At 40.5% G+C, this 20,640-nt stretch overlaps 1 protein-coding gene across 9 annotated transcripts in view; it reads left to right on the top strand.

Annotated features, from left to right (window-relative positions):
• CACNA2D1 (calcium voltage-gated channel auxiliary subunit alpha2delta 1) overlaps nt 1-20,640 on the top strand; it is a 1,026,983-nt gene that overhangs the window by 880,859 nt on the left and 125,484 nt on the right. For all 9 annotated transcript variants that reach the window (XM_029615087.1, XM_029615085.1, XM_029615090.1 and 6 more), the window contains 3 exons: nt 13,053-13,150; nt 17,378-17,465; nt 18,275-18,337. In XM_029615087.1, the coding sequence (XP_029470947.1) occupies nt 13,053-13,150; nt 17,378-17,465; nt 18,275-18,337 (249 nt within the window). The remainder of the gene's footprint in view (nt 1-13,052; nt 13,151-17,377; nt 17,466-18,274; nt 18,338-20,640) is intronic.

The following is a 20,640-nucleotide window of genomic DNA, read 5'->3' as shown; positions in this document are numbered from 1 at the left end:
GATTATCCTAGATGACATTTGCTTTGGCTTATAATTATGTTTATACTTTTGTATTTATTTATTTATTTGTCGTGTTTTGTATACTGTCATTCTGTTTCGCCATCAGAACAGTTTACAGAGTTTGGTAAGTGTGTTAGTTAAACTGACATTACAATGTGTTGTCATCAAATCGGTTTACAAAATCATGATGAGTTGTGGGTTAGTTGGTATAACATGCTAATATAAGTAGGATGGGGTTACAGGGTGAGGTAGTTGGGCAGGAAAGTAACTGGGTAATTCAAACAAGTCTGTTAGTAAAACAGGCTTTCAGGTTGGACATATAGTTAATATGCAATTAAATATGCTTTTTAGGCTAGTTATAAATGTCTTAGAATTTCGAGAGGTCGTAGATATGACGTTGTTCATGGGATGGACTGTTGTTTCTTGTTGCTGGTATGCGTTGGTGTTCTGGCAGTGCGGTTGATGGTGTGAGTTTGTTATGGCCTAGGGTCCTGCTAGATATAACCACCATTAATAATGTTTTTACATCTGTGACATGCTGTTATATACTACTCCCAGGCTTTATATTTTGTAATCTGACAAATCTGTTGATTGGTCTCCAACTTTGGAGGAATTCTGGATAACTTTATTTTTCGTATTCTGTACTTGTATGCTGATTCCTATCTTTTTCTTGACGGGTCATTGTTATGGTAAAGGGTAGCATGAAGGGGGAAAAGGAGGGGGTGTGGGGGGGAAAGATGTCTCAACAAAAAACTCTTTGGTTGCTATTACCTCTATTTATTTTTATAAGTGCATAATGCACAGGGGCAGATTTTAAAAGGGTTACTATACGCGCGTAACACTTTTAAACTCCTCCTGAGCGCACCGAGACTATTTTGCATAGGCTCAGCGACATGCGCAAGCCCCGGGACGCGCGTATGTCCCAGGGCTTGTAAAATGGGGCGGGGCGGTCTGGGGCAGGGCGGGGGCATGACCAGAGATCTCAGAAGGCCTGCTAGGCTGGGGGATCGCGTGCCGGTCAAGTGCCGGCGCGTGCATCCTATGCCTGCCTAGAGGCAAGCGCAACTTAAATAATAAAGGTGGGGAGATTTAGGTAGGGCTGGGGGGCGGGTTAGTTAGGGGAAGGGAGGAGAAGGTGGGGGGGGCGAAAGGAAAGTTCCCTCCGAGGCCACTCCGATTTCGGAGCGTCCTCGTAGGGAATGGGTAAAGCCATCGGGGCTCCCCTAGGGCTCAGCGCACGCAAGGGGGTGCACAAGTGTGCACCCCCTTGCGTGCGCTGACCCTGGATTTTATAACATGCGCGCGGCTGCACGCGCATGTTATAAAATCAGGCGTAGATTCGAAAATCTGGCCCACAGTGTTTGTACTTGTTGTTTGTGACCAATAAAAATTTTCAAATATAAAAAGAAAATAGCGCACATATGGATGCACGGACAAACTGTTTTATATCATACTTGCATATATGTGCATATGTTAGAAACCGGATGAATCTATCAGCACAAGCTGACAAATGCACGTGCGCCCATGCGGCTGTGGTTCCCTCTATTTATAGGCCTCTTTTTGTGCCTTGGGACGGTGATGCCTCTTCTCCTTTGAGGCCTTAAAAAAGCTTTGCCACATTAGTCTGTTCCTCTCTCTTCTTCACTGCCCCTCATGTAGTGTCTACAGTAATCTGTCGAGACAGGCCTTCAAATCCTGCAAGTTTCATGAAAAACCAAAATGTTATAGTCAGACATAACAAACTCATTGCATCCCCCATTGCCTTCAATGGAAACAGCACAAGTGACATAAATGAAAATGAAATGACACAACAGAAAATATTCTTTTTCCTGCACTTCAATATTGGGAGGTTACAACATTCATCCGTAATCCTTTTGGTGAAGAAGGCTCCCTACAACATCAGGTACATGACCCCTTGGGAGATCATTATCATAGCAAAAAGATGTTTCGTCCTCATCCCTGATGAGGCCCACTGGAAATATGTAAATGAGAACAAATAAGCAGTCTTTACATGGATAAGAAGAAATATGTAAAAAGAAAAATACAGGTTGTTTTTCAAATTGGGTACTAGAGTTTGTATTCCTTGTTATTGTGTAATGCAACATTTATAAAGTATTCTCTCCTCTGCAGCTTCTTCGGCACCAAGTAAAGCCGCCTTATTTATTGTCAGGTAATCTGCACTTATTCCATCCTTTCCTGGTTATTTCTTCTTATCCAAGTAAAGCCTTATTATTTATTGTCATTTAATCTGCACTTATTCCATCCATTCCTGGTTATTTCTTCTTATCCAAGTAAAGCCTTATTATTTATTGTCATGTAATCTGCACTTATTCCATCCTTTCCTGGTTATTCCTTCTTATCCAAGTAAAGCCGCCTTATTTATTGTCATGTAATCTGCACTTATTCCATCCTTTCCTGGTTATTTCTTCTTATCCAAGTAAAGCCTTATTATTTATTGTCATGTAATCTGCACTTATTCCATCCTTTCCTGGTTATTTCTTCTTATCCAAGTAAAGCCGTCTTATTTATTGTCATGTAATCTGCACTTATTCCATCCTTTCCTGGTTATTCCTTCTTATCCAAGTAAAGCCTTATTATTTATTGTCATGTAATCTGCACTTATTCCATCCTTTCCTGGTTATTTCTTCTTATCCAAGTAAAGCCGCCTTATTTATTGTCATGTAATCTGCACTTATTCCATCCTTTCCTGGTTATTCCTTCTTATCCAAGTAAAGCCTTATTATTTATTGTCATGTAATCTGCACTTATTCCATCCTTTCATGGTTATTTCTTCTTATCCAAGTAAAGCCTTATTATTTATTGTCATTTAATCTGCACTTATTCCATCCTTTCCTGGTTATTCCTTCTTATCCAAGTAAAGCCTTATTATTTATTGTCATGTAATCTGCACTTATTCCATCCATTCCTGGTTATTCCTTCTTATCCAAGTAAAGCCTTATTATTTATTGTCATTTAATCTGCACTTATTCCATCCTTTCCTGGTTATTCCTTCTTATCCAAGTAAAGCCTTATTATTTATTGTCATTTAATCTGCACTTATTCCTTCCTTTCCTGGTTATTTCTTCTTATCCAAGTAAAGCCTTATTATTTATTGTCATGTAATCTGCACTTATTCCATCCATTCCTGGTTATTCCTTCTTATCCAAGTAAAGCCTTATTATTTATTGTCAGGTAATCTGTACTTATTCCATCCTTTCCTGGTTATTTCTTCATATCCAAGTAAAGCCTTATTATTTATTGTCATGTAATCTGCACTTATTCCATCCTTTCCTGGTTATTTCTTCTTATCCAAGTAAAGCCGCCTTATTTATTGTCATGTAATCTGCACTTATTCCATCCTTTCCTGGTTATTTCTTCTTATCCAAGTAAAGCCGCCTTATTTATTGTCATGTAATCTGCACTTATTCCATCCTTTCCTGGTTATTTCTTCTTATCCAAGTAAAGCCTTATTATTTATTGTCATGTAATCTGCACTTATTCCATCCTTTCCTGGTTATTCCTTCTTATCCAAGTAAAGCCCCCTTATTTATTGTCATGTAATCTGTACTTATTCCATCCTTTCCTGGTTATTTCTTCATATCCAAGTAAAGCCTTATTATTTATTGTCATTTAATCTGTACTTATTCCATCCTTTCCTGGTTATTCCTTCTTATCCAAGTAAAGCCTTATTATTCATTGTCATGTAATCTGCACTTATTCCATCCTTTCCTGGTTATTTCTTCTTATCCAAGTAAAGCCTTATTATTTATTGTCATTTAATCTGTATTTATTCCATCCTTTCCTGGTTATTTCTTCTTATCCAAGCCTTTCCTGGTTATTTCTTCTTATCCAAGCCTTATTATTTATTGTCATTTAATCTGCACTTATTCCATCCTTTCCTGGTTATTTCTTCTTATCCAAGTAAAGCCTTATTATTTATTGTCATTTAATCTGTACTTATTCCATCCTTTCCTGGTTATTTCTTCATATCCAAGTAAAGCCTTATTATTTATTGTCATTTAATCTGTACTTATTCCAACCTTTCCTGGTTATTTCTTCATATCCAAGTAAAGCCTTATTATTTATTGTCATTTAATCTGCACTTATTCCATCCTTCCCTGGTTATTCCTTCTTATCCAAGTAAAGCCTTATTATTTATTGTCATTTAATCTGTACTTATTCCATCCTTTCCTGGTTATTTCTTCATATCCAAGTAAAGCCTTATTATTTATTGTCATTTAATCTGTACTTATTCCAACCTTTCCTGGTTATTTCTTCATATCCAAGTAAAGCCTTATTATTTATTGTCATTTAATCTGCACTTATTCCATCCTTTCCTGGTTATTCCTTCTTATCCAAGTAAAGCCTTATTATTTATTGTCATGTAATCTGTACTTATTCCATCCTTTCCTGGTTATTTCTTCATATCCAAGTAAAGCCTTATTATTTATTGTCATTTAATCTGTACTTATTCCATCCTTTCCTGGTTATTCCTTCTTATCCAAGTAAAGCCTTATTATTTATTGTCATGTAATCTGCACTTATTCCATCCTTTCCTGGTTATTTCTTCTTATCCAAGTAAAGCCTTATTATTTATTGTCATTTAATCTGTACTTATTCCATCCTTTCCTGGTTATTTCTTCTTATCCAAGCCTTTCCTGGTCATTTCTTCTTATCCAAGCCTTATTATTTATTGTCATTTAATCTGCACTTATTCCATCCTTTCCTGGTTATTTCTTCTTATCCAAGTAAAGCCTTATTATTTATTGTCATTTAATCTGTACTTATTCCATCGTTTCCTGGTTATTTCTTCATATCCAAGTAAAGCCTTATTATTTATTGTCATTTAATCTGCACTTATTCCATCCATTCCTGGTTATTCCTTCTTATCCAAGTAAAGCCTTATTATTTATTGTCATTTAAACTGTACTTATTCCATCCTTTCCTGGTTATTCCTTCTTATCCAAGTAAAGCCTTATTATTTATTGTCAGGTAATCTGTACTTATTCCATCCTTTCCTGGTTATTTCTTCATATCCAAGTAAAGCCTTATTATTTATTGTCATTTAATCTGCACTTATTCCATCCTTTCCTGGTTATTTCTTCTTATCCAAGTAAAGCCTTATTATTTATTGTCATTTAATCTGCACTTATTCCATCCTTTCCTGGTTATTCCTTCTTATCCAAGTAAAGCCTTATTATTTATTGTCATTTAATCTGTACTTATTCCATCCTTTCCTGGTTATTCCTTCTTATCCAAGTAAAGCCTTATTATTTATTGTCATTTAATCTGTACTTATTCCATCCTTTCCTGGTTATTCCTTCTTATCCAAGTAAAGCCTTATTATTTATTGTCATTTAATCTGCACTTATTCCATCCTTTCCTGGTTATTCCTTCTTATCCAAGTAAAGCCTTATTATTTATTGTCATTTAATCTGCACTTATTCCATCCTTTCCTGATTATTCCTTCTTATCCATGATAAGACTGGTTATGTATTTCATTTAATCTGTACTTATTCCATCCTTTCCTGGTTATTCCTTCTTATCCAAGCAAAGCCTTATTATTTATTGTCATTTAATCTGTACTTATTCCATCCTTTCCTGGTTATTTCTTCTTATCCAAGCAAAGGTTATTTGTTTATTCTCATTTAATCTCTACTTATTTCATCTTTTCCTGGTTATTTCTTCTCTACCAAGTAAAGACTGTTTATTTATTGCCATTTCTTCTATATTTATTCCATCCTTCCCTGGTTATTCCTTCTGGCTGATGTAATAAAAGCAAAAGAAGCAGTGTTTAAGAAATATAAAGGATCCCAAAAAGTAGAACACAGGGAGAATTATCTGGCGAAACTCAGGGAGACGAAAAAAGTAATCAAGAAAGCAAAAAATCAGGCAGAGGAAAGGATTGCCAAGGAGATAAAGCAAGGTGACAAAACATTTTTGAGATACAGCAGAGAAAGGAGAAAGGTCCATAGTGGTATGGTGAAATTGAAAGGTGGTAAGGATCAGTGGGTGGATAGAGACGAAGAAATGGCAGAAATGTTAATCAAATACTTCAGTTAAGTCTTCACTAAGTAAGACCCTGGAGAAGACCCTGGAGAACGACTGTAGAAGGGGGAAGAGTAGACAAATCTCCATTTATGGAAGATAATGTATGGGAAGAGCTAAGAAAACTGAAAGTGGACAAAGCCATGGGGCCTGATGAGGTTCATCGCAGAATACTGAGGAAACTCAGAGATGTGCTCGCGGGTCTGCTGTGTGACCTGTTCAATAGATCCCTGGAAAAGGGTATAGTGCCTAGTGACTGGAGAAGAGCGGTGGTGGTCCTGCTTCACAAGAGTGGGAGCAGAGAAGAGGCTGGTTAGCTTCATCTTGGTGGTGGAAAAATTAATGGAGACTCTGCTGAAGGAAACGGTAGTAAACTATCTACAATCCTGAGGGTTGCTCGATCAGAGACAGCATGGATTCACCAGGGGAAGGTTCTGTCAGATGAATCTAATTGCTTTCTTTGATTGAGTGACTAAAGAACTGGATCAGGGAAGAGCACACAATGTGATTTACTTGGATTTTAGTAAAGCTTTTGATATGGTCCCACATAGAAGACTCAACAACAAAATAAGAAGCTTGGGAGTGAGCTCCAAGGTGATGGTGTGGATTACAAATTGGTTGATGATTGGAAGACAATGGGTGATGGTAAATGGAACCTACTCTGAAGAGAGAATGGTGTTAAGTGGAGGGCCACAGGGATTAGTGTTGGGACCGGTTCTGTTCAACATCTTTGTGAGCGTGAGCGACATTGCAGAAGGGATTGAAGGTAAAGACTGTCTGTTTGAAGATGATACTAAGATCTGCAACAGAGTGGACACGCCGGAAGGAGTAGAGAGAATGAGACTGGATTTAAGGAAGCTGGAACAGTGGTCAAAGAATTGGCAGCTGGGATTCAATGCCAAGAAGTGCAGAGTCATGCATCTGGGGTGTAGTAATCCAAAAGAACTATATTTGTTTGGGGGTGAAGGGCTGATGTGCACGGAGCAGGAGAGAGACCTTGGGGTGATAGTGCCTAATGACCTGAAGTTGATGAAGCAATGTGACATGGCGATAGCTAAAGCCAGAAGATGCTAGGCTGAATAGAGAAAGGAATATCTAGTAAGAAAAGGGAAATGATTATCCCCTTGTACACTCCTTGGTGAGACCTCACCTGGAGTACTGTGTTCAGTTCTGGAGACCGTATCTCAAAGGGGACAGAGACAGGATGGAGGCGGTCCAGAGAAGGGCGACCAAAATGGTGAGTGGTCTCCATCGAATGACTTATGAGGAGAGGCTGAAGAACCTAAATATGTATACCCTGGAGGAGAGGAGGAGCAGGGGTGATATGATACAGACCTTCAGATACTTGAAAGGTTTTAATGATCCATGGTCAACAACAAACCTTTTCCATTGGAAACAATTTAGTAGAACTAGAGGTCACAATTTGAAACTCCAGGGAGGAAGACTTAGAACCAATGTCAGGAAATATTTCTTCATGGAGAGGGTGGTGGATGCCTGGAAGACTAAAACTGTGAAGGATTTCAAAGGGGCATGGGATAAACACTGTGGATCCCTAAAGGCTAGAGGATGGGAATGAATGAAAAAGCTTGAGGGTAACCTGCATGGAGTGGCAGTTACTATCCTTAACAGAAACATAGGGGTAACCTGCATGGAACGGCAGTTACTACCTTGGGAAGCTTGCTGGGCAGACTGGATGGACAATTTTGGTCTTTTCTGCCATCATTACTATGTTACTATGTAAAGACTTTTTATTTATTCTCATTTAATCTGTATTTATTCCATTCTTCAATGCTTATTACTTCTACACTAGATAAAGAGTGTTTATTTATTGTCATTTAATCTGTACTTATTCCATCCTTTCCTGGTTGTTTCTTCTTATCCAAGTAAAGAGTGTTTATTTGTTGTCATTTAATCTGTACTTATTCCATCCTTTCCTGGTTATTCCTTTTTATCCAAGTAACGACTGCTTATTTATTCTCATTTAATCTATTCTTATTCCATCCTTCTCTTGTTATTTCTTCTTATCCAAGTAATCTTCTTAGTGTTTGGGTAATTGCCAGGTTCTTGTGGCCTGGATTGGCCACTGTTGGAAACAGGATGCTGGGCTTGATGGACCCTTGGCCTGACCCAGCTTGGCAATTTCTTATGTTCTTATGTTCTTAAAGACTTTATTTGGAAATTACAGGACTCATAAAATAAAAAATAAAGAAACATATCTAGGAGAACAAAATAATATACATCTTTCCACCCTAATCATCAGAAAAAAAGAAAGGATAAAGGGGCAGAGAATGAGAAAAAGAAAAAATAAAGGAAATCACAAAAAGGCAAGGTTTTAGCTAGAAATCATGCCCCAAAAAAAGAAAATACAGGATATTAAGACCCTGGGGGAAGAGGGGAGGAAACCAAAACTTTCTTGGCTTTTTTAAAAGACTTAAGCCTGGATTCACTATTCTAACGCAGAACGGTGAATCCAGCAAAAACGGGGGATGGGGCGAAGGGGGGGGCCCTGTGAAAGTCCGCAGCCTTCGTACCACTGCGGCGCGCCGGCTGCCGGATTTCACACCGAATAGCAGCACCACAAAAGGTGTAGCTCTGACTCCTCTCCTTGCCGCCACGACTCCGCCCCTAGCCACCCCTAGCCACGACTCCACCCCTAGCCACGACTCCACCTCTTGCCGCCACGACTCCACCCCTAGCAAGCTCTCGCACGCAAAAAGGGACTTATCGCATGCGATAGTGGCTTGTCACACACGATTAGCCTTAGAAAATGACTCCCTTAAATTGATCTGGAGAAAAGAAAACAAAAAAATCAGAGCGATACTTAACAAAACATTTAAAGAGGTAATGCAATGTAAAAGAAGCCCCAATATCCAGAGTCTCAAGCCAGAAACCCCCTTCTTCATTCTTAAGTTACTCTACAAATATCACAAAAAAATTCTAATTTTATAAGTGTGAAATTCTACATCCAGATTCTGAAAATAGTAAGACATCACAAGGTGAACACTGGAGTCTTCAATAAAGGAGACAACAAGAGTAGCAGAATTGATAATCTCTAAAGTAGATGTCTCCAAAATCTTCAACAAATCAGAAATATTGCCAGAAGCAAACTTAGTGGTATTAGGAGAACAAGATGAAGCCAAAAAAGAAATTTTGTTAATAGAAGGAAATTTATCTTGAGGAATTTTTAACACTTCAAGAAAATATCTTCTTAATGAAATCAAAGGTAGCTCTCCCACAAATTTAGGAACATTTAAAAAACAAAGGTTGTGTCTGCCTCAGGAATTTTCGAGAGACTCAATACAGTGAGACAAAGCTCCATGTTCCTGAATAGAGGTGGTATGATCAGCTTGAATTTTACCAAAGTCCTTTGAAATTCAATCAAGTTGTACTTCAATATCTTGAATGCAGGACTCATGACTGGAAACTTGAGGTGCAAATTTAGACTAAACAGAGTTAATCTTGGAGGTAGAAACATATATGATTTTAGCAAATTGTTCCATGCTGTCCCAATCAGAGTTTAAAGTCACTACCTCGAGTTTTTTAAACTTGGAGATTAACTCACCCAGAGAAAAGTCCACAGAAAAGCCAGAGGCGGCCAAACTAGGAAGAGAAACAGGACAAAGTGCCGAGGAAATCAAAGCAGCCTAACTATTAGGAGTCATCAATGGATCAGTTAAGCTCTCACTGGCCGGAGCAGTAGGGCCCTTTGGTATAGCAGACTCCTCGGCCCCCTCCTGCGTGGGCACACTAGCATGTCATCGACCGGCACCGATGATGCTTCCTCAGGGATAATGATGCCCCAGTCCAGTGGTAGGTCTTGGTCCCAAGGGTCAGAGAAAGCCCCTTCCCCTGGCAGTTTCTCTACTCCCTCAAATGAAATGCAATGGAGAGTCCCTCGGGGTGTCCGGGCATGGCAGAGATGAAGGAGAGATACAGAGGGAAAAACACTCAGCTTTCCTTTGTGCTTAGGAGCCATAATAGTAGAAACCAAAAATGAAAAACAGAAGGTCAAAGTCCTCTGTCTCAGCTCAGGCAGCCATCTTGCTCCGCCCCATTGGAACCCAAAGACTCTTTATTTATTCTCATTTAATCTGTCTTTATTCCATGCTTCCCTTTATTTCTTCTTATCCAAGTAACAACTGCTTATTTATTCTCATTTAATCTATTCTTATTCCATACTTCCCTTGTTAATTTTTCTTATCAAAGTAAAGACTGTTTATTTATGATCATTTAATCCATACTTACTCCATCCTTCCCTGGTTATTTCTTCTTATCCAAGCAAAGGCTATTTGTTTATTCTCATTTAATCTATACTTATTTCATCATTTACTGGTTATTTATTTTCTACCAAGTAAAGACTGTTTATTTATTGTCATTTCTTCTATATTCCATCCTTCCCTGGTTAGTTCTTCTACTCCAAGTAAAGACCTTTTATTTATTCTCTCTTAATCTTATACTTTTTCCATCCTTTACTGGTTATTTCTTCTTATCCAAGAAAAGACCGTTAATTTATTATCATCTAATCTATATTTATCCCATCATTTCATGGTTATTTCTTATTGAAGTAAAGACGTTATTCTCATTTAATCTATACTTATTCCATTCTATCATGGTTGTTTCTTGTCCAATTAAAGATTGTTTATTTATTCTCATTTAATCTATATTTATTTCATCCTTTCCTGGTCATTTTCTTGCAATTTCCCTTTGGTCTAGTCTTCTAGATCCATGAAAAGATCTGGATTTCTGGATATCATGCAATTCAAACTAAACTCGTTCTCAGTCCACATGCATTCGAATATGCATGAAGAATGTTCATTGTAGATATCCTGATGAATACTTATTCTTTATATCCTGTTTTGTGGCTCTCAAGGCCAAGTCATTCCACATTCTCACCTACACAGCAAATGCTGTGAAGCATCGAAAAGGATCTGCCTGTTAGATGAGGACTTGCCATATTTCAGATGGATTCTTCTGAATTATTTCTGTGTTTTTATAAAGTTCAGAAGTTGTGGTGAATTGTTGCCAGGTCGTCAGAATTGGCTGAGATTTTCTACTTTAATCTTTTGAGATGGTAACACTTCTACACAGCAGCAACAGGCATTTCAGAGTATAGAGATGGGTTAGGAAAAGGATTTATATACATACTTTTGAAAGTATGTACATAAATCCCTGTCCACAAAGTTGTTCCCTGCTCAGAGGAGTAAATTTGTAGGATTATGTCTGTGCATGAATTGGATCAACCTGGATTTTCTTGCTAAACTCTGCAAGTATAAATTATCCTCAGATTTCTGCCTTACCTATTTTGTTTTAAAATTACTCTCCCTATGAAATTCTCTCTGCAAGTTGTTTTTCTGTATATATGAAGCTGCATTCCTGATTGTAAAGTCTTAATGATAGCATAAGACTCAAATTTTGCCCTCATATGTAGCCTGTAATCAAGCCTCCTTCTGATGAATATAGAGTGGACTTAGGTCACAGTGTTAGCTATGCCTTGCAGGATTTGAATGTGGATTTTACATATTAAAAATGGTTCATGCATTTAGTAAAGATTGCACAGTTCGTGCATTCAAGAAAAAAAATACATATTTCTTAATAAAGTAACATCACAAGGCATGATATAAAGACCAACTTAACACCCGAAATGTTGGAGCAAATTATTCAGCTTCCACACATAAATTGAGTCATGTATAATCATCGGTCTGCAATCCAATTATGGTCCAATTTTTTTAGATTTTATATTATGCAAATAAAAGCAAACACTTCTCTTAAATTGAGTGCTTGTATCATGCTGACTTCACTGAAAAACCCTTCCAGACATAACGTTATGTTTCAAGACGATATAGGTTCTGCATCAGGGATTAGAAATTGCCATGATTTAGTGGCGTCTGTAAACTTTCATTAAAAGAGGCATTATCACAGAGTAGAGAGTGTTGAGTACCCTTTTAATGAAAGTTATAGACGCCACTAAATGCTGCACCTCGTGACATCTTCGAACCCTTCTTGCAGAGCATATCTTGTCTTGAAACATAACGTTATGAAGGGTTGGGTTTTTCACTGAAGTCAGCGTGATTCAAGAACTCATCTTAAGGGAAGTGTTTGCTTTTATTTGCATAATAAAAAATCTAAAACAAAAAAAGGACTATAATTGGAATGCAGACCGATGATTATATATGGCCTGATTTATGTGTGGAAGCTGAATAATTTGCTCCAACATTTCGGGTGTTAAGTTGGTCTCTATATCATGCCTTGTGATGTCACTTTATTAAGAAATATTTAATTTTTTCTTGAATGCTCGAACTGTGCATATTGAGGTAGATTTTGAAAGCGGCACACGGGCATCCATGTGCACGTGGTTCTCGGCGCGCGCACATGGACACACTGATTTTATATCATGCGTACACCGATGCGCACATGTTAGAAAATCCACTACCTGCGTGTCCAATTTTATATTGGCGCACCTGCAAGGGGGTGGGATTTTCTTACAAGCGCGTGACGATGTAGTAGGTCCTTTCCTAGTTTCCTCCCAGTCCGTTCCAATAAAGGAGTGGACTGGGAGGGAATTTCCTTAACCCTTACCTACCCTGCCTCCCTCTTCCCCTCTCTGCCCCAACCCATAAAACTTACCTAATTACCCTACTTTTTTTGTTTTGTTTTTAAACTTACCTGCTCAATGGAGAGTAGTTAGTTACACCCACCGGCCATCTGCTAGTGCATGCTTCACTGAGAAAGCGCCTAATGGCACTGGCCCGGCCATCCCAGGCCTAGACCCAGTTCCCAGCCCACCCCTTTTTACCAACCCAGCTCTTCTGTGCATAACGGGAGATACGCACATGGCCAGGTTGCTTGGAAAATGCGCACAGTGCATGTGCGGCCGGCCATGCGTGTATTTCCTGGTTTTTGCATGTGCCAGTGATTAAACATTTGGCATATCTGCATTCATATTGTTGACTGTTTTTTGTTTGTGATTTTCATACATATAGTAAGACATATTTCTTCTTTAACAGGGAATATTGTAAAGATTTAAAACTATCGGATAACAACACTGAATTCCTCTTAAACTTTAATGACTATATTGATAAAAAAACGCCAAACAGCAACTCATGTAAGTAAGGCAGCTTATTTTCTTCTTTATTTTTCTGGAAAGAATATGCACATTATTTTCAGTTGATCTTCAACTCTACCAAACATTCCAGTATGTTGTTGCTGCTTGTTCTATTTGATGGTAATTTAGAAATGTTGCGCATAAGTTAGCCAGCAAATATGGTATGCACATTAATTAGTGGACTTAAAGACATTAGTCAGATATTTAAATTGTCCTAACAAAACTACATGCACATTCTTACACCTGCTATTTGTGCTGAGAGAACTTATCTGCACACCTTTTAAAACCAAAGAGTTAGGTGTCCAGACTGCCTCCTCTGGAAGGCCTCCCCCTGTGTATGCACATGATGTGTACGCGTGCAATTTTATCTGCATATCAGCCACTCCGTTTTCTAAATAACTATTTCTTTTGGCAAAGCACTACTTTACCAGCAGAAATCCCTGTGAAAGTTACCCTCCCTGAGAGTAACTCAGGATCCACCCCAAACAATCTTCTTTGTAGGTTGCAGGATATAACATTTTTAATCAAATAAATAAGTGTAAATAAGTGTAGAAAGTCTTTTTTGCCCAAGGAGTGTTAAAATCCATTGAGCTCTGATTTCTTAATTTGCAAGGCAGTCCTTATTATAGTCTTTCATTATAATTTGCTTCTTAATTACGCTCCTATTTGTTTACATTTACCAAAGGAAAGACACTGCTTCTCACAAGAGAAAGTAAAAACCTGAGACAAGTATTCTCATACCACCTACAACCCCTCTATTTCTGTAGCAGGGAAGAAACGTAGGAAAGCACCACAGTCATAGCAAGCTGAAAAACATTTGAAATGCAATTGGTGAGATATCCAGCACAGCCTCTCCAGGTTGTGCTATCAATTTTGTAAAATGCAGAAAGGAATCTGGCAGATTGTACTAAAATAGCTGGGAACAAGCCATGAAAGCTTCTACTTAAAGGACATTTATGTTCCCATTTAATAGCCCATATGCTTGTCTTATCTACTTAAGGATTACACGAGTGAGGGAAGGGCTTAAAAATGAGATTACTCGTGACATTTGCTTTAGCCATCAATTGATTTATCCCAAAGAAGAAACAGATGAACCTTGTCTAATATTTTAGAATTGTTCTATAAACCTTTGAAGTTGTTACTATAGTTGCTGGTATAGTTGTCTAATTTGAATTTACAATTGTATCTGCATATTTTTACATTTTCATAGTTGGAATTTAGAAACACCCATTTGTCTAAAAATTGATGAATTACTTATAGTAGGATTTGTTTAAAAACATTGCAAACTACACCAGAGGAGTTTTCTAATAGTCCCAAAACCCTCTAAGTAAACTTTAGAAATCCTTCGTCTTAACTCACCGACTTCCTCCCACAAGTTGCCCCCTCCGCCAGCCCTACCTGAACTCTCCCACCCACTGGACACTTTATCAAAGAACAGGCTGCCAATGGGATGGCAGTGAGCTTGCACCACACGCGGCAGCTTCCAGCATTGCTATGACACTGCAAGCAGAAGCTACTAGTGCTGCGTCCGATCACTGCTGGAAGCATGGGCGAGGGAAGAGCGCACTGCAAGGCTGAAAGGTGTTTGATGGGGTGCTGGCTAGTGCTACTAGTGCTGCGTCTGATCACTGCTGGAAGCATGGGCGAGGGAAGAGCGCACTGCAAGGCTGAAAGGTGTTTGATGGGGTGCTGGCTAGTGCTACTAGTGCTGCATCAGATCACTGCTGGAAGCATGGGCGAGGGAAGAGCGCACTGCAAGGCTGAAAGGTGTTTGATGGGGTGCTGGCTAGTGCTACTAGTGCTGCATCCGATCACTGCTGGAAGCATGGGCGAGGGAAGAGCGCACTGCAAGGCTGAAAGGTGTTTGATGGGGTGCTGGCTAGTGCTACTAGTGCTGCGTCCGATCACTGCTGGAAGCATGGGCGAGGGAAGAATGCACTGCAAGGCAGAAAGGTGTTTGATGGGGTGCTGGCTAGTGCTACTAGTGCTGCATCAGATCACTGCTGGAAGCATGGGCGAGGGAAGAGCGCACTGCAAGGCTGAAAGGTGTTTGATGGGGTGCTGGCTAGTGCTACTAGTGCTGCATCCGATCACTGCTGGAAGCATGGGCGAGGGAAGAGCGCACTGCAAGGCTGAAAGGTGTTTGATGGGGTGCTGGCTAGTGCTACTAGTGCTGCGTCCGATCACTGCTGGAAGCATGGGCGAGGGAAGAATGCACTGCAAGGCAGAAAGGTGTTTGATGGGGTGCTACTAGTGTTGCATCAGACACTGCTGGAAGCATGGGCGAGGGAAGAGTGCACTGCAAGGCGGAAAGGTGTTTGATGGGGTGCTGGCTAGTGCTATTAGTGTTGCATCAGACACTGCTGGAAGCATGGGCGAGGGAAGAGCGCACTGCAAGGCTGAAAGGTATTTGATGGGGTGCTGGCTAGTGCTACTAGTGCTGCGTCCGATCACTGCTGGAAGCATGGGCGAGGGAAGAGCGCACTGCAAGGCTGAAAGGTGTTTGATGGGGGTGCTGGCTAGGTGGGAGGGTTAGGTTTGGGGGCAAAGGGGTAGAAGAAGGGGGCATGCCATCTGGCAAGGGGGTGGGAGAAAGAGTCCAGTGAATAGACCAGTCGTATTTCTAAAGTTTGATTAGAAGGGTTTGGGGAAGAGGAGGGGCTTAGCTGGGCAGGGCCATTTTTAAGATACTGTGAATCAGGCTCCAGGCCTTGTGCTGCACCTTTTTTTGGAGACACTATCATGACTAAACCGGCTATAGTTGTTTTGACAATAGCCAGTTAAGCCTAAAATTATCTGGAAACCTGTTCCCAGATAACTTTATGCCCTGTTCCTGGAAGCTGAGAAGAGTTAGCAAAAAACTTACTCCTAGCTTCATCAAAATGTGTTAATAATGCATTTATAACACCCGAGTTAAGAAAAAGGGAAATATTTAAGAGAGAGAGAGAGAGAAACTAACTAAAGGCCCTCATAGTAGTGAAGTATTTATATCTCTATAGGAGGAGCAGCTAATAGGTCGAGGTGAGGTGAGGTGTTGGTTGTGGTTTAGGAATCAGTTTTTCATGTAGAGTGAGATGTATGAACAGCACATTACACCTTGGTGAAGATTTGATGTCATTTGGAGTGAGGAAAGTCTCACAAAGATGACATTTTGTACTATGTTTTCTCACCCTAGCTGATGGTCCCCTGGTATAGAGTCCATCAAGTTAGGGTGAGAGAACATAGTACAAAATGTCATCTTTGTGAGACTTTCCTCACTTCAAATGACCTCACGTCTTCAGTGAGGTGTAATGTGCTGTTCATACGTCTCCCTATGCATAAAAACCCTAAACCACCACCACCTCACCTCGACCTAATAGCTGCCCCTCCTATAGAGATATAAATACTTCACTGCTATGAGGGCCTTTAGATAATCTCAGTCTCTCTCTCTCTCTCTCTCAGTGCTGATTGCATTTTATAAAATTCAGGGTTGGGGGGTGCACAATTGTGCAACCTGCATGAGCTGAACTGCCTGCCAATCAGAGGGAACTTTTTTTTCCAACTTCCCCTACCTAACCCACCCCCCAGCCCTAACTGAATCCTCCCCTACCTTTGTGCAGAAAGTTACGCCTGCTTGCGTGTGCCGGCAGGCTGCCGGCGCGCCATTTCACGGCCCGGGGGCTGATTTGGAGGCCTCGGTCATGCCCCCGGGCCGGCACCATGCCCACGACACTGCCCCCAAATGTCACGCTGCCCCGACACCCCCCCCAAGCAAAGCCCCGGGGCTTTGCGCGTCCCGGCAGCCTATGCAACATAGGCGTGCCGACGAGCAGGGCTTTTAAAATTTGCCCCTTATTGCATAAGGAGATTAATTAGCACCTATACAATCCACATCCTACTGCGGGTTATACTGTATTGCATCGGCCCCTATGTGTCTAGATGTTTTTGAAAATCAAACCCATTACCTTTGTCTAAGCTTCTCTGAAAACAAGGATTGGCGTTCTTTAACTGTAGATTAAAGTTATCAAGAAGAGCTCCCACGTAGGACAGTCAGAGGATCTTATGTCCTTGAATGCAAAGCAAAACCCTCACCCTTCAGAGTCGTAGTGCACAGGGCATTCTTAAAAGTGAATTTCTCTAGATCTTGGCTCCTTGGCTGTTGTGTCTTATCTTTTTTACTCTGAAGAGAGTAAAAGGAATTTGATTTCATGTGCTTTTCAGTGACCAGTGCATGTTTTGTTTTGTTAGGTAACACTGATATGGTTCACAGGGTGTTACTGGATGCTGGATTTACCAATGAACTTGTCCAGTCCTACTGGAGCAAGCAACAATCTCTGTAAGCCTCACACTCTTTCTCTAGCTTTTTTATTGTGTACTCTTTACCGTCTTACTTCATTGCTTCGGAGTTTCTACAAAGCTTTGAACTAAAAAGTTAAAGACCAAAATTGCCATCAATCCACCCACATCCGGGCAGGAACCGTCCCCGTCATGCCTGCTCTGCCAGTGGCAACGCTCTCAGGGCACGCAACGCTCTCAGGGCTGCAACGCTCTCAGGCTGCAACACTCTCAGGGCACGCAACGCTCTCAGGCTGCAACGCTCTCAGGGCACGCAACGCTCTCAGGGCACGCAACGCTCTCAGGGCACGCAACGCTCTCAGGCTGCAACGCTCTCAGGGCACGCAACGCTCTCAGGGCACGCAACGCTGTCAGGGCACGCAATGCTCTCAGGGCTGCAACGCTGTCAGGGCACGCAACGCTCTCAGGGCTGCAACGCTCTCAGGGCACGCAACACTCTCAGGGCTGCAACGCTCTCAGGGCACGCAACGCTGTCAGGGCAGGCAACGCTCTCAGGGCGGCAACGCTGTCAGGGCACGCAATGCTCTCAGGGCACGCAACGCTCTCAGGCTGCAACGCTCTCAGGGCACGCAAAGCTCTCAGGGCACGCAACGCTCTCAGGCACGCAACGCTCTCAGGCACGCATGCAAGAGCCCAGCACTAGAGCTGTAAAACAATGTTTGTGCTCTTATTGCTTTACTTGACACTAGTTTTCATACCTATCTATGGATACTTAATTGCTAAATATATTCATGAGGATTTGTATGCAAATGCCTTTTCCAATTCTTACTCCTGTCTTTCATACTTTAGGGATGGCGTTCTTGCTAGATTTGTAGTTACAGATGGTGGAATTACTAGAGTATACCCAGAAAGGTAAGTGTATCTGGGTTTCTTTAAAATGTCAAAAATAGATTAAGAAACGTGACTGAATTCCAGATTGGGCGTTACTATATGAAGATTAATTATGTTTTTTATGATACCACGTATACTTATGGATGGTAATTTTTAAATAGCCGCACGGGCTTACATGTACGCACGCATGCCAGCTCACGCGAAAGGATGTGGACGTTTTATATGCACGCGAATGCCACCTCTGTCGCGTAAGTGGGGGGATCTTGCTAGGCACTCACGCTGACTCAAATTCCTGTTTCCCCAGTTCGTTCCCAGTTTGTCCTGGTAAAGGACAGGACTTCCTAACATCCCTAGATAGATGGTCTTCATTTTATCTTATTAGCCCTGAGCCTTCAAACCCCGCTGCTTGCCCTGATATTTTTATTTAAAAATCACACACCATCCACAGCAGAAGTTACACAGTAGGGGACCCCGTCCCATGCTTATGCGTCTAAATACTTAATTAGAGACTCAGAATGCCTATGCCCCGCCCCTTTTATTGACCTCACGATTTGTGTGCATACTCGGGCATCTCTTAAAATCTGTGTGGTGCATGCTGGCCTGAGATACTGGCGCAGCTCCTGCTTTGCTGCCTGATACTGTGTATGCAAACCCCCCACACGCACACACACACACACACACACACACGCACATACATGTATCCGAATACATGAAAGTGAGCAGTGAGGCTCTCCCAGGTCCCCTGCTTCTCTGACCCTTTCTGGGGTATGAGCGCTATTCTGTATCCATCGCCATGTGACACTGCTTCAAGATCCACTGTTTAATTTTGAAAAGAAAATGTATTGTTTGTAACCTCAAATCCCTAATTCTGTTCAAAGGCAGTTGACCAAAATTACTCTTATTTTTCCCTATAAAACGTGGACGTTAGATTTTAAGGCCACGTAGAAAGTAGGGGTGAGCATCCCAAAACATTCTGTTTCTCTTTGGGGAATTTAGTGACCATGGGGAGACTCTTTCAGTTGTATTGGTTTCGGTAAATATTTATTTATTTAGATTTTTACAGAGTGCACACTGTTTGCAAAATGAATGGAAATGAAAAAACATGAAAACAAGGCTGTTTCATTGCAATTTTTCATTCTGTTTTGAAACAAATGTACATCCTTAATATGTAGTATAATCTCCTTGTGATATTTACAACTGTAAATTGTAAGATCGTACCGTTATCCTTGAGCAATTAATTAAATCTAAACAGATAGAGACTGCTGCTGAGAACCTTCACGTTTTGATAATTTGGATGAAGCTTTACATCCATGCAGAAGTATTTTTGGTAGTTATATTTTCCATATCCTTCTTGGTTTTAGGTTTTTCTGTCCTCGGGGGAATCATGGGACAGAATATGTTGGAAGAAATCAGGGAATAGATTTGAGCAGATTCTTGCTACTAAGCAGATGTCGATGTAAATAAAACACTGTCCCCAGAATTTGCTGAATTGAAACATACAGACTTATTTATTTATTTATCTCTTCCAAATGTACTGACCACCGATGGACATTTCTAGGCGGGTTACTAGTATCTGATTTGATTTGTGTGACGATGGTTGAGTGCCAACCAGCTAAGTATATAAGCCATCTTGGAGACCCCTTGGAGCTCTCCATCTGAATCTGCCCACCTTGTGAATTTACGGAAGTAAATTTAGCTGGAAATGTTTAGAAACTTAAGTTTAATTCCCTAATTCTCAAAATGTGTCTGTTAAACCTTTTATAAATTGACCCCTGTACAGAAAATCTACTTGAAGCAGACAATGGTCACTTTGGTTGAAGAAAATGAATCAACATTTCCCAATTCAATGCAGATTCACCTCCGATTCAACAATTTGCAGGAATCAGCATTGAACCTGCCTTTTGCAGAAAGCTCGCATCAGAAAAAATGCTTCAAACACTGATGCAGATTTATCCATTTCAGGGGTTTGCATCAGATTTAAGTTTTTAAATGTTTGACAAATTAATTTGATACAATCCATATATTCCTTGCAAGTTTGGCAAACTACTTAAAGCTTTTTTTTTTGGTTTGCAAATCTTTGCTCACAAACAAGAAGGCAGTGAAAGAGCAACTATTGAATATGGTGATTATTTTAAAGGGGTCTTTCTTCTAAAGTTGGAAATTAGAATTGAACTGGGGCGGTGATTAATTTTCATCAAGGAAGAGGAGGCTTATAGCATTCTGGGTGAAAAAGATTGTGACAAAAGCCTAACAGCTTGCACCCTGCTTCATAGCTCAATGTGCCGAGCGCTGGGGCCACTCTCGACCACACCTCGAGCTCCAGC

This window comes from Rhinatrema bivittatum, chromosome 9 (genome assembly GCF_901001135.1).
Source record: "Rhinatrema bivittatum chromosome 9, aRhiBiv1.1, whole genome shotgun sequence".
Classification (NCBI taxonomy): domain Eukaryota; kingdom Metazoa; phylum Chordata; class Amphibia; order Gymnophiona; family Rhinatrematidae; genus Rhinatrema; species Rhinatrema bivittatum.
The sequence above is the reverse complement of the archived record's forward strand: the minus strand, read 5'-3'. Positions and strand labels throughout refer to the sequence as shown.